Genomic DNA, 12,508 nt, shown 5'->3' with positions numbered 1-12,508 from the left:
ATTGGGACTCGTTGAAGGCGTCCTGGTCCCTCATTCAAATCAAGAACTAAACGCAGCGCAGGGACTCGAACCCAAGCTTTCTGTGCTTCCAAAAGCCCCGGGGGCGAGCGGGTGAGCAGAAGGCCGGAAAAGGGTAGCTCAAGGAAAACTTCCACCAACGCTGGGAAGCGGAATGAAATTCGCGCGCCTCTGGCCCCGCCCCACACCGAAGCCCCGCCCAGGCAATGCCCTGAGTTTCCATGGTGACGACAAACAGGCCCAGACTGGAGGGGCCGCTGCTGGACTGCTACCCCTGCTGCCGCCATGATCCCCCCGGCAGACTCGCTGCTCAAGTATGACACCCCGGTGCTGGTGAGCCGGAACACGGAGAAACGGAGCCCCAAAGTAAGGACGGCTCTTGGGGGTCCCGGGAGCCCGAAGTTCCGATGGAGAAAGATCTTCTCATTGAGGATCGGGAAAACCGAGGGAGGGAAGCTGCAGCGACGGGGGATTAAAGGAGATTGGGACCGGGGACGGAAGGTGGAAAAGCGGTACACGTCCAGATGTTGGGTGTGGCAAATTTAGGATGGGGCTCACTCTTTTTCTTGGTAGCCGGGTCCAAGAATTAGATCAGGTATTGATTTCCCCCATTGCTAGAGTTGTGAAAGCAGAGGCCTGAGCACCCTTGCCAGAAACAGTTGTTAAAGGGGACCCATGCATTGGGTTGGGGTGGGACCAGAGGCTCTTGATTGCTCCTTCCACTCAGAGACATAATTTTGCTGAGAGGACAGAAGGTGAGGGAGAGCTAGGAATAGGGGAGGGATGTGCAGGAGACAGAAGCAATCCAGGCGGCCAGGATGTGTGGAGCTGAGTGCCTGGATCACCTTCTTCCTTAACCTGTCTCTCTTTTCAGGCTCGACCACTGAAAGTCAGTCCCCAGCAGCCTGGACCCTCGGGTCCAATCCCACAGCCACCAAAGACCAAGCTCCCCTCAACTTCTTGTGTCCCAGACCCTGCAAAGCAGGCAGAAGAAATCTTGAATGCCATCCTGCCCCCAAGGTAAAAAAAAAAAAAAAAAAGCACCAAAAACAAAGAAAATTGGAGCAGTGGCTGAGAAAAGGCCCAGGCTTTTACATCCCAGGACTTGGGAATGTGGGGAAAGACACCTGCCTCTGTTCCTAGCTTGGGTTCCCCCCAGTACCCCAGAGCACCTAGAGCTTTCAGATACCTGGATCCTGAGAGGATGGGTGGGGGGAGACCTCTTCTCTATCTACTCTTTTCCAATCTCACCACTTTAAATACTATCTATATGCCAACTGTGTATTTCCAGCCCTTTCCTTTCCTCTAAACTCCAGACCACTATATTCTACTTCTTAATTAGATGCATGAAGATGTCTATCCAATATGCATCTCAAATTCAACATGTCCAAATAAATCGCAATTTCTTCCTCTCCCAACCTGCTCATACTATCTTCCCCTTCTCAGTGAGTGGTGCTCTAGGCACTTAGGCCATCTTTCATTTGCTTTGATCTCTCACACCACATGCCTGATCTTTCATCAAACTCTTTTGGTTCTACCTTCAAATTATGGCCCAAAGCCTACCACTTCTCACCACTTCTGCCTCCAGCATCTTGTTTCAAGTTATATTTTCTCACCTGTACTACTGTCATGGCCCCCTAGCTAGGAACTGCTTCAACTCTTTGCTGTTACAACCTATTCTCCCCTAAATTATAAATCAGATCATGGCAGTTTGAGATTATTTATGAATCCCAAAAAGAGAAAGATTATGTTTGTAAACTAATCCATCCCTCTGCATGGGATATCCTTTGACTGTATTAGATTCAAAGGATTTAAGTTTACTTGATTAAATCAATTTAGGGCTTTTGCTTTGACCACGTCAAAAAGGCATGACTCCAGTTGAGTCCCTGCCCCCTTTGTGGGCAGATATAAAAAGACACTCACTCAAGAAGATGCAAGGGAAGAGAGAGAGCTCTGTCAGTTTTAATCCTGGAGCCACCGGAAGAGATGAGCCATTGGCCTGATCGTTTGCAGAGAACAGAGCAGCCAGCTGCTAAGAAGGCCCAGAAAGAAATGAGCATTATGCCAGAGACTGATAGATGAAGCCCTGAGAAACAAGCCCTCTGCCAACCTTACAGCTGAGATTGGGAAAAGAGTTGAGACTGAAAGTGGAAGCCCAGGAAGGAGAGATGAGGCAGAGATCAGCAACCATCTTGCTTCAACACATGGCAACTGACTTTGGTGAGAAAGCAACCTTGAGTTGGACCCTTTAGGGCCTTGTAACTATAAACTTTTACCCCAAACAAATACCCTTTATAAAAGCCAACAGGTTTCTGGTATTTGGCATCAGCACCCTTTGGCAGACTAATACACAGCTCATGCCGTTCTTTTGCCAGAAATCTCTAATGGCTTCCCATCTCATGCCTACTAAAAATCCAAAGTCCTTACCATGGTCTGCAAGGCCTGGTGTGATCTGGCCCATGATGTGTCAATGATCTTATCTACTGTTCCTCTCCTCTTATTCACTGTGCTAAAGCCACACAGCCTCCACTTGCTGTTTCTGAAGCACCACAATCTCTCCCATGCCAGGGCTTTGGCAGTTGCTGTTTCTACTGCCGAGAATGCACTTCTCCCAACATCCCTGTGGTTCCCTCCATTTCTTCACCCCAATCTTGCTCAAATGTCATTTCCTCAAGGAGGCCTTCTTTGAGCATCTGTATAATGAAGACCTCTCTCCATCATGGTCCCTTTACTCTGCTTTATTCTTCTGCAACAATATTTATCACCACCTGTATTAGTCTGTCAAAGGACTGCCAATGCAAAGTACCAGAAATTTGTTGGCTTTTATAAAAGGTACTTAGGGAAGCAGGTGTAGCTCAGTGGTTGAGCGCCTGCTTTGCATGTACAAGGTCCCAGGTTCAATCCCCAGTACCTTCTGAAAAAATAAATAAATATGGGGTAAACACTTACAGTTACAAGGCTGTAAAAAAGTTCAACTCAAGGTTGCTTTCTCACCAAAGTCAGTTGCCACATGTTAAAGCAAGATGGTTGCCATCTCTGGTTGGTCTCTGCCTGCCCCTCTAGCCTTCTTCTTCCTCTCGGGGTTCCATGGGCCTAGCCTCAAGGCTTTGTGCTGAAGTGATCCTGTAGTCCTCTCTCTCCTAGCAAAGAGCTAGTTTCTTTCTGGGTGTATTAGTTGGCCAAAGGGGTGCTGATGCAAAATACCAGAAATGTGTTGGCTTCTATAAAGGGTATTTATGTAAGGGAGGAACTTACAGTTAGGCCATAAAGCATAAGTTACTTCCCTCACCAAAGTCTGTTTCCATATGTTGGAGCAAGATGGCTGCTGAAGTCTGCCAAGAGTTCAAGCTTCCGGGGTTCCTCTCTTCCCGGGGCTCTATTTCTCTCTGGGTTCATCTGCTGTGCTCTCTCCACAAGGCCAGCTGTAGACTATTAGGGGAATGACTCTGTGTCTCTCCCCGGGGTTTCTGGCATGTCAAAGGAGCCATCTCTATTCCTCTGTGTTCTTCTGTGTGTTCACTTCCCAGGCTCCAGCTCAAAAACTCCCACCTCCCTTCTCTGCGGTTCGGTTTCTCTACTGGCATGGCCCAATCAAAGCCTTAATCATTATTTAATCAAGTAAAAGTAAAATCTCTAAATCCAGTGCACTCTAATATGCCCAAAGGAAAAGACCAGTTTACAAACATAATCCAATATTTCTTTTTGGAATTCATCAATAATATCACTGGGCCTTCTCTATCCATCTCAGCTGTGCTGCTCTCTTCCCAAGGTTCACTTAAGCCATCCCACAAATGGCTCATCTCTCCCTGGGGCCTCAGCTGTTTGAGCCTTCTCCTTTCTGTCACATGGCAGGATCAAAAATGACAGATCTCTCTCTTCCTGTGTGTCTGTGTGAGAGTCCATTTATATCAGACCCATTAAGAAAGTGGGGGCTCAATCAAAAAGCCCTCAAAGCAATCTTAACATGTAATCTAATCAAAGGCCTCTCTACTGAATTTAATATGATTAAAGGGTATCACACCCAGAGGAATAGATTAGTTTGCAAACATAGTCTTTCTCTTTTTGGGATTCATAATCTCAAACTGCCACTCCACCTGACATGTAACTATTGATTGGTCATGGTCTGTCCCTCCTTCCCCCACTACTAGCATATAAGCGCCATAAGAATAGGGACTTTGCTCTATCCCTAATACCTACAGAGTAGAATTCAGAAATATTTGTTTAATGAAAGAATGAACTTGAAATGCTCAACACATCAGAAGGCAAGTCATGTCAAATTGGAAGAGTCATTTCCTTACAAGTGTTTCCTCCAAAAGCACAAATCTTTGGCTTGAGAGAGATGGAACCTCAGCAAATCTCAGATAGATAAAGTATCTCTGGGTTTTTTTAGATGTTTTAGGAAAAGGTGGAATTCACTTACAGCAGTTAGATTTACAAGTAATTGCCTGGTTAGGTGTCCATATGTACCTATAGCTTTTTCATTTTCACCAAGAATTGAGAAGAGGGAAGCAGAGAGTTGAGCCTCAGCAACTAAATGCTTCCACTCAGGAAGGACACCTTCATGTTTGATTGGCCAAATCAAATCACATAGCCCTATCAGATCTCAAGGAGGAAGTATAAATTTCCCGTGGGCCTGGAAGGAGAGGAGAACTGGATATCCGTGAATGCTGGCATTGTGCACAATAGCTGAAGAGGCAGAGCTGGACTCCAGATCTGTTTGAATTCAAAATCCATGTCCTTGTCTGCCATGGTAGACTGCCTCCCATGAGGTAGATCTGGAAGCCTGCATGTACCCTTTCAAGACCTACAGATTTAGGATCCCTGCAATGGGCTTCTGGCATTGCAGGTGGAGTGTTCTAGTTTGGGAATAATTACCAACTTTTTTCTTTGTATCTCCTATTTTCTCTCAATTTGGTATACTAGTTATTTATTGCTTGCCGTAAACAGACGTAATGCTAAGTGCTGAGGATACAGAAAGGAAAATCTAATTTAGACAAAACCCTGTTCTCCAGGAGCTCAGTCTAAAAGGAAACACAGACAAGTAAAGGTCTGTCTTAATTTGTCCAGGGATGCTATAACAAAATACCACAAACTGTTTGGCTTAAACAACAGGATTTTATGGGCTCAAAGTTTGGAGGCTCAAAGTTCAAAATCAAGGAGCAGGCACTCAACCACCAATCTATACCACTGTAATAGCTTTGAAGGCTATGCTGAGAAGGGGAAACAGAAAAACTGGGGCCTACTCACAGGCGAAGGTGAAAAGGGGGGAGATGATTTTTCAGTTGATTTCCTCCCATCATTGATGTAGAAGTCTCTTCCCTTCAGGCCTCTCCCCTCAGCCTTCCTTCCTGTGATTCCAGAACCTAGCCGTGCCTCTGGCACAGGGTTCCTTATGGGGGAGCTGTGCAGACACATACCTTCAAGTACCCACCTCTTCCCTCTATACACACACTCACCTCTTCCTGGTTTGTATTAGGTTTGTGGTATCCAGTGCCTCCCACCTCACAAGCCAGTGGGGGGGTTCCCACTGGATCTTCTGTTGAGATCAAGCAACACTAACCATAAATCTGTTAGGAGGGTAAGTTATGGAACAGTGGGCAATAATTTCTTAGAGGAACCTTGAGGTATAGGGATGTCCACCTGGCCCCAGGGTAGGATCCCTGTAGAGGTAGCAGAGCAGGTGTGGCTTTAGAGACACATCTCCACCCCCAGCCAAGTGAGAAAGGGATGGAGGATTCTGGTGGGTCCATGGCAGAAGTGTCCTCACTCCTGCTCAGGCAGAGAGCTCTTGTCCAGGGGCCGCTCTCAGGGTGATGAGGTTGGCTCAGCCTGGCTGTGTCTATGCTACAGGGAGTGGGTGGAAGACACTCAGCTATGGATCCAGCAGGTGTCCAGCACCCCCAGCACCAGGATGGACGTGGTACACCTCCAGGAGCAGCTGGACCTGAAGCTGCAGCAGCGGCAGGCCAGGGAGACAGGCATCTGCCCTGTCCGCAGGGAGCTCTACTCTCAGTGTTTTGGTGAGTGGACTGGGTGCAGGTACACTGCACTCTACATTACCTACTCTTCTGCTTCCTCCAGTCCAGTACCCCCAAGCTAAAGCCCACCCAACCCTGGAATCATCTCTTCTCTCTCTACCTGACCTACCCGGGAACTGCTGAACATACTCTCTTCCCTCCTCCCAGTCCCACCTCTCCTGCCTGACTTTCACCTGCCATCACTGTATTCCTGATAACCTGGGTTCCTCACCCCTTTGCAGATTTTGGAGTAAGATGAGAACTTTTCGGTGAAAAATCTGTATTTTTTTTCCACAGTAATATATTAAGCATGTGTTTATTTCTTAATCAGAAAAAGTAATGTTGTGTATTTATATCCATCCATCAACATCCAGCACTTGGTCCAGAAAAGGGTTTCAAGATAGTTTGTTGTTGATGGGCAGACGCCAAGGGACCTAAGATTAAGATCCAGCTCCTTTCAAGTGCAGTTTGCCCCCCAGCCTGATCTCACTGGCCCATGTGGCTCTGATCTGCAAACTACTTCCAAACCCTCAGGCAGTGCAGGGTCTGAGTGGGATTATGGCTTGCCTTCTAGGTCAGCATTTAGGGAGCAGTGTGGGTATGCTTTGAACCCTGTTTTTACCACCTCAAACTGGTCTAGCCAAGAGGGCACACCGGATTTCCCTGCTGCTTTAAAACTGCCACCAGTTTGTGCCTGAGGATGGAAGGGAGGGAGGGCACTGCCAGGAGCAAACCTGGGGTTCCTGTCTCCCTCTGCCCTGGCCAAATCAAGCCTGCTGACCGCCTGCTCCTCCCTTTGTCAAATTCAGTGGGGTAGCTGCAGGGCAAGGTTCCTTGGGCCACTGAGACATTGCCCCCAAGTGAGGAGGATAGACCCTATCTAGAGTCCTTCCCTGTGGGAAGCGTAGTCTGCAGTGGACACGGCGCATTTCCCTCCTCCCTCCTCTGAGCTGGCTGTGTGTGTGCATTGAAAGATGAGCTGATTCGTGAGGTCACCATCAACTGTGCAGAGCGGGGACTTCTGCTGCTGCGCGTCCGGGACGAGATCCGCATGACCATTGCCGCCTACCAGACCTTGTATGAGAGCAGCGTTGCCTTTGGCATGAGGAAGGCGCTGCAGGCCGAGCAGGGGAAGTCAGACATGGAGAGGAAAGTGAGTGGGTTTACCCTGAGCCTCTGGCCCTCTGAGACTCTTCTGCCAACCTTGGGGCCACATGGTTGACCTCCTGGGGTGCTCTCCCAGCACTCATGACCTCTGGGCCTCATCCTTCAGTGAGCATCCCTCAGTTTAGAGCAGGGGTCCTTTTTTTGTTTTTTAAGATTATTTATTTATCTCCCTGCCCCCCTCTCACCCCCTACCCCTCCATCTGCTCTCTATGTCCATTTGCTGTGTATTCTTCTGTGTCTGCTTGTTTTCTCTTTAGACAGCACCAGGAACCAATCCTGGGACCTTCCAGAGTGGGAGAGAAGTACTCAATCTCTTGCGCCACCTCAGCTCCTTAGTCTGCTCTGTCTCTTATTGTCTCTCCTCTGTGTCTTTTTTTGTTGCGTCATCTTGTTGCGCCAACTCTCTGCACAGGCCAGCTTGCCGTGCAGGCCAGCCCTCCTGCACAGGCCAGCACTCCACATGGACCAGCTCTCCACTCAAGCTGTGTGGGCCAGCTTGCCTGTACCAGGAGGCTCCGGGAATCAAACCCTGGACCTCCATATGGAAGACAATCACTTGAGCCATGTCCACTCCCCTCCTTTTTGTTCCACAGATCCCTATGCCAGTCAGGTGAAAACCACGGATCCCTTATGAAGTCCACACTATACTGTGCATTATTTAATAAATATATCACACCTGCACCCATGTCCCCACAAGAATAATGTTTTTTTGTATTTTAATTCAAGGTCATGGACCTCTTTTTAAAACCTCTGGTTTAAAGTAGCAGCCACCCTGGCCGCAGCAGAGTTGAGCCTCCCCTGTGCATGGTCCATGCCAGTCCACAACATCCCACTGGGTGGCAGTGCAGACCCTCACAAGGCCCTGGGTGGGACAGCTGTTCCCTAAGTCCCTTTTGCCCAGGCACTCCCACCGTCCCTTTCACTTGGTGACATTCTAGGATGATGGGCTCCTCTGTCCTCAGATTGCAGAATTGGAAACAGAAAAGAGAGACTTGGAGAGGCAAGTGAATGAGCAGAAGGCAAAATGTGAGGCCACCGAGAAGCGGGAGAGTGAGAGGCGACAGGTGGAGGAGAAGAAGCACAATGAGGAGATTCAGTTCCTAAAGAGGACGAATCAACAGCTAAAGGTACTCAAGGCCCAGGCCCAGGTGGAAACTGCTCACTCCATGCAGGCTAAGAACTTTGTTCCTCTTCCCACTGATAGCTTTGAAATAATTGTCCATAAGCACGGCCAAAGTGTAAAGGAAGCTGACTTTTTAGGCTCCAGTTACCCAGATTCTCCATCTATCTCTGAATGGGGCCTCTGTTCTCAACTTTGAATCCCTATGACACCTCAGCCTGGCTCTCCAATGGAGGACTTTTTTCCTTGGGAAATAAGACAAAAAGTTGATCTTCTTACCCATCACTGCTGATATTTTGAAGCTACCATTGAGCAGGCTGGATCTCTTCCACTTTCTAGAAGTGCTTTCCTTCTGGCAGTCACCTTTGTGGCACTGCATTTGGGGCGTAAGTATGGGAGAAGGCCCTTTGAGTGGGAACCACTGTTCCAAATCAGAAGCCTATGCCATGTGTTTTTAGAGGAACCCAGCCATAGGTGTTTTCCCTGGAAGCCCGTTGCCAGAAGCATATTTTTTATTCAGGAAGCCAGGCCACAGGCCTCTGCAACCTCAGGGTCTCTGTCCACTCCAAAGGTTCTCAAAGGTTGAGTCCCAGACCAGGTGTTCTCATTCCCTGGCAACTTTTAGAAATGCACATTTGGGGGCCACCCCAGATCTACTGGATCAGAAATTTTGGGATTGGGGCCCAGTGATCTCTTAAAAAGGTCTCCAGGTGATTCTGAGGCTTGTTAAAAATTTGTGGATCACTGTTGTAGACTGGAGGATGACCTAGATTTTCTTTTTGCTTAAAAATTATCAGAAACAAAGGAAAGCTAGACAACCAGGTGCAAATCTGTTTACTTAGTCTCTGAAGCTGCTTCCCTCATCTGCCTTTATCTAAGCCCCTAAGCTCCTTAGTTGCTCTTAAGAGTATTAGTGGCTACTTTAGCATCTCTCTAACATTTACAAGCAAACTTGTAATCCTCAGGGTGAAGGATTCTTTAAAAGTGTGTTATTTTTATTGGCTTGAAGCTGCACTGCAAATAAAGCAGTGTTTGCAGTCCCTAGGATAGACCTACTTAAAGATCTGTCCATACTCTATGGCAGTAAATTATTTTACTGGCTGCCAGAGGAGCAGAGTAAATAACTCCTAAGTGTCTCAATCTTTACATATCAGATGGACAGCTCCCTACTCACTGGTAGCAATTTTCTCTAATTGAGTGTCTTATTTTCTCAGTGACTGAAAATTTGCTGTTTCCCAAACCTCTTGCCCCAGCACAGGGCTCCCAGGATCCCAAACCAAAGAGCCCAATGTTTAACTTAGCAGACGATTTCAGGCCTGAAATCTGAGCCATGAAAAAACCACTATTTTAACAACTTTTATTCAATTTCCTTTTCGGTGCTTTATATTATACACTGAGCCATTATTGTATGGAAACCATGGCAGCTCTGGTTTCTCCTAATGTAGCAAGACTGTATGCCAAGCCAGAAACCAGCTAATCTAGAAAATATGGAGTTGGGAGTAAAAAAAGAAAAACACGCTTGGAGTGGCAGCATTTGGATTCTTCTTCCCAGAGACTTTTTATCACCTCAGCTATTTGTGTGTTAGACTGGAAGTTTCAAATATTAATGGAGTTTTTTGTTTGTTTGTTTTCCAGGCCCAACTGGAAGGCATTATTGCACCAAAGAAGTGATGATTTCCATATATGGGTCTCAGCAAGCACTACTACCCCATCATAAGCCCTTTGTAATAAAAAGCTAGTTTCATATGTGAATACCCCATACCCCCCTGATCACCATCTACATATTTGTCAGAAGTCACACTATTGCCCTGGTGTCATGAAACACCTAAGGTCTGGCATCCAGGTTCTTGGCTGGGCAGTAGAAGGTGGTATCTCAGGATGTGGCTTACTGGCCAATTTTGGGATTTTCTCATACCTGGAATTTACCCCTTTTTGTAGTTCTTTTTTTGTCTTCCTTTCTGTTCTCAGGTGAAGCAACTGCTTCTTTATCATTCCTTTTCACCACTTCCTTCTGGACAAATGAACTGCTTCACGCTCCATTTTCTGGGTCCAAACTTATTTTTTACCTTAACGGGCTTCTCTGGCTTCAATGACTTTTCATCCCTACTCCAATGCAGCTCTAGTAACTCATTCTGGGGTCTTCATTTTACCCCTACCTGCCAAGTTAACTGTACCCCTTCCTCTTTAGTTTCAGACTGCCTAGGTTAGGAAACAATGACAGAGTCAAACCCATGGCTTTTGAGGAAGTCAGTTGTTGCTGGAAAGACAAGTTATCATGACCTGCTTGTACCTCAGCTCCTCCTCCACTGATCTGATTTGCTCACCATATTCTATAGAAAATCAAACCCTGACCCTACACCCTTCAAGTTAGCTATGTTTAATTAATACCTGGAGAGAGAACTAAAACTCACATGCAGTTCTCATTATTAATTACCAGGCTATGGCCTGTAAGGCAACTGCATTTCCTCTTTAAGTTAAACTAAAAAGTTGGAGGCTCAGGACCTTCCTGCTTGTGTAGGTCCGGAAAACTGAATTGGCAACATACATCTTTAATTCAGGGCAGACCAAGGTGGGCTAGGGCAGCAAGCTGGGGTGACTTCTGTCCTTCAGCCAAGTTTCACAAGTCACATAGCTGAGAAGGCATTAACATTTTCACGTGCATGGAACGCTGAAGCACTCAGTACTCCTTAGCAAAGCTGTTCTTGAATGGACACAAGCCATGGGGCTTTAATGCTACCTGGAAGAACCGCTATCTGACAAGAAGTGCTTTGTCCCACCAAGATGACAAACAGTCCACACTAATGTCACTTTTGAAGTGAGAGCTTTTCCCCTTATCCAAGTGTTCAGAAGAATTCTAAGATTCCAGTAAAATGATCTGTTTGTGTTCTGTCACTTTAATGGGAAAGAACTCTGCTCACTGAAGTCTGTCAGTTCCACACCACCTTGAGAGTAAAACATTATGTCCTAAATGGGTCCATTTAAGAGACTCAGTGAGGAACAAATGAGGTTGCTGTAGCCTTTTCCTTATATTTGAAAGCCTAAGCCATGTACCCTACATCCTTGGAGTTTTCTTCTTTTTACAATTCTTTAGGCTTCTCTTCTGACTGCTAATTGCTGGTACAAAAGAAATACCAGACTTTCCATTTCACAGACATCATCTCCTGTGTCTACCATGCATTTACACAATAGATTTACATTTTGGAAGAACTAAGAGGGCTAGGGCTAATTCAAGTGTCTCAAGTGCCACTTGATGTGAGGCAGGTTCTTCTTTATTTTCCCTTGCACTTCAACTGTCAAACCTCAGAAAAAATGCATTATGATCTTAGAAATGCCAATTGTATATGAAGAAAATGAATACAATTTTCTAATTGCATATTTTTATATAATTTAATAAACAACTTTTTAAACATTTACTGAGAATGTTTGAATTTTTTGTGTTTGTGTTTCTGTCCCTCTGAGTCATTGGTCTTCTTTCTGTTCCTGTTCCTGTTTTTCACATTGTGTGTGTCATAGTAGCGTACACCAACTTTTCTAGATTGTTGCTGCCGAGCTGCTCGCCTCCGCTGCAAAAAATGAAGGGGGGCAGAAACAGGCAAAAAGCAGTCAAATACTGCAAGTTATAAACAGGGCTCTGCTGCTTCTCATCTCTGCTACAATTCTCATGCCACTACTCAGCTGCTGGAAGCAGTGCTAGCAAAGGAGTGTTCAACTCACAGGCTTAAGTTTACTTCTTAATTGTGACTTTTGTCAACAACTCCAAGTTACAAATTTTCATTTGGTCCACCCCTCAGCCAATGTTTGAATCCTTACTACAGCATTCCTTTCAAGTGGTCCTCTGGTCTCATACTGAACACTTTTTTTTTTTAAGGAGGTACCAGGGAACGAACTGGGGACCTCATATGTGGGAAGCAGGCACTCACTCGACCATTGAGCTACATCTGCACTTCAGTGAGAGTTGGGTTTTTTTGTTTGTTTTCAGTAGGTACTGGGGATGGAACCCAGGACCTTGTACATGGGAAGCAGGTGCTCAACCAATTGAGCGACATCTGCTCCCTGAACATTTCCAGTAACAAACTATACACCTCCCAATAGAGTTCATTCCAGTTCTGAGCAGCTCAACCAGAAGGATGTTCTTCATAGACACCAGGGTTCTATGTGCATATTCTCTGCTCATATGTAGGCCACT

The 12,508-nt window shown here is 46.3% G+C and overlaps 2 protein-coding genes across 2 annotated transcripts in view; one reads left to right on the top strand and one right to left on the bottom strand.

Annotated features, from left to right (window-relative positions):
- The first annotated feature begins 232 nt into the window (after nt 1-232).
- Nucleotides 233-11,735, top strand: DNALI1 (dynein axonemal light intermediate chain 1). The gene is made up of 6 exons (XM_058303859.2): nt 233-384; nt 893-1,038; nt 5,869-6,038; nt 7,010-7,188; nt 8,165-8,329; nt 9,958-11,735. The coding sequence occupies exons 1-6, from the start codon at nt 304-306 to the stop codon at nt 9,991-9,993; spliced, it is 777 nt and encodes a 258-aa protein (XP_058159842.1). The 5' UTR covers nt 233-303; the 3' UTR covers nt 9,994-11,735.
- The window catches only part of GNL2 (G protein nucleolar 2), a 22,669-nt gene continuing 21,856 nt past the window's right edge, over nt 11,696-12,508 (bottom strand). Inside the window, exon 16 of the mRNA XM_023582738.2 lies at nt 11,696-11,885. Within this exon, the coding sequence (XP_023438506.2) occupies nt 11,733-11,885 (153 nt within the window). The 3' untranslated portion in view covers nt 11,696-11,732. The remainder of the gene's footprint in view (nt 11,886-12,508) is intronic.

Source organism: Dasypus novemcinctus, chromosome 9 (genome assembly GCF_030445035.2).
Source record: "Dasypus novemcinctus isolate mDasNov1 chromosome 9, mDasNov1.1.hap2, whole genome shotgun sequence".
Taxonomy (NCBI): domain Eukaryota; kingdom Metazoa; phylum Chordata; class Mammalia; order Cingulata; family Dasypodidae; genus Dasypus; species Dasypus novemcinctus.
The sequence above is the reverse complement of the archived record's forward strand: the minus strand, read 5'-3'. Positions and strand labels throughout refer to the sequence as shown.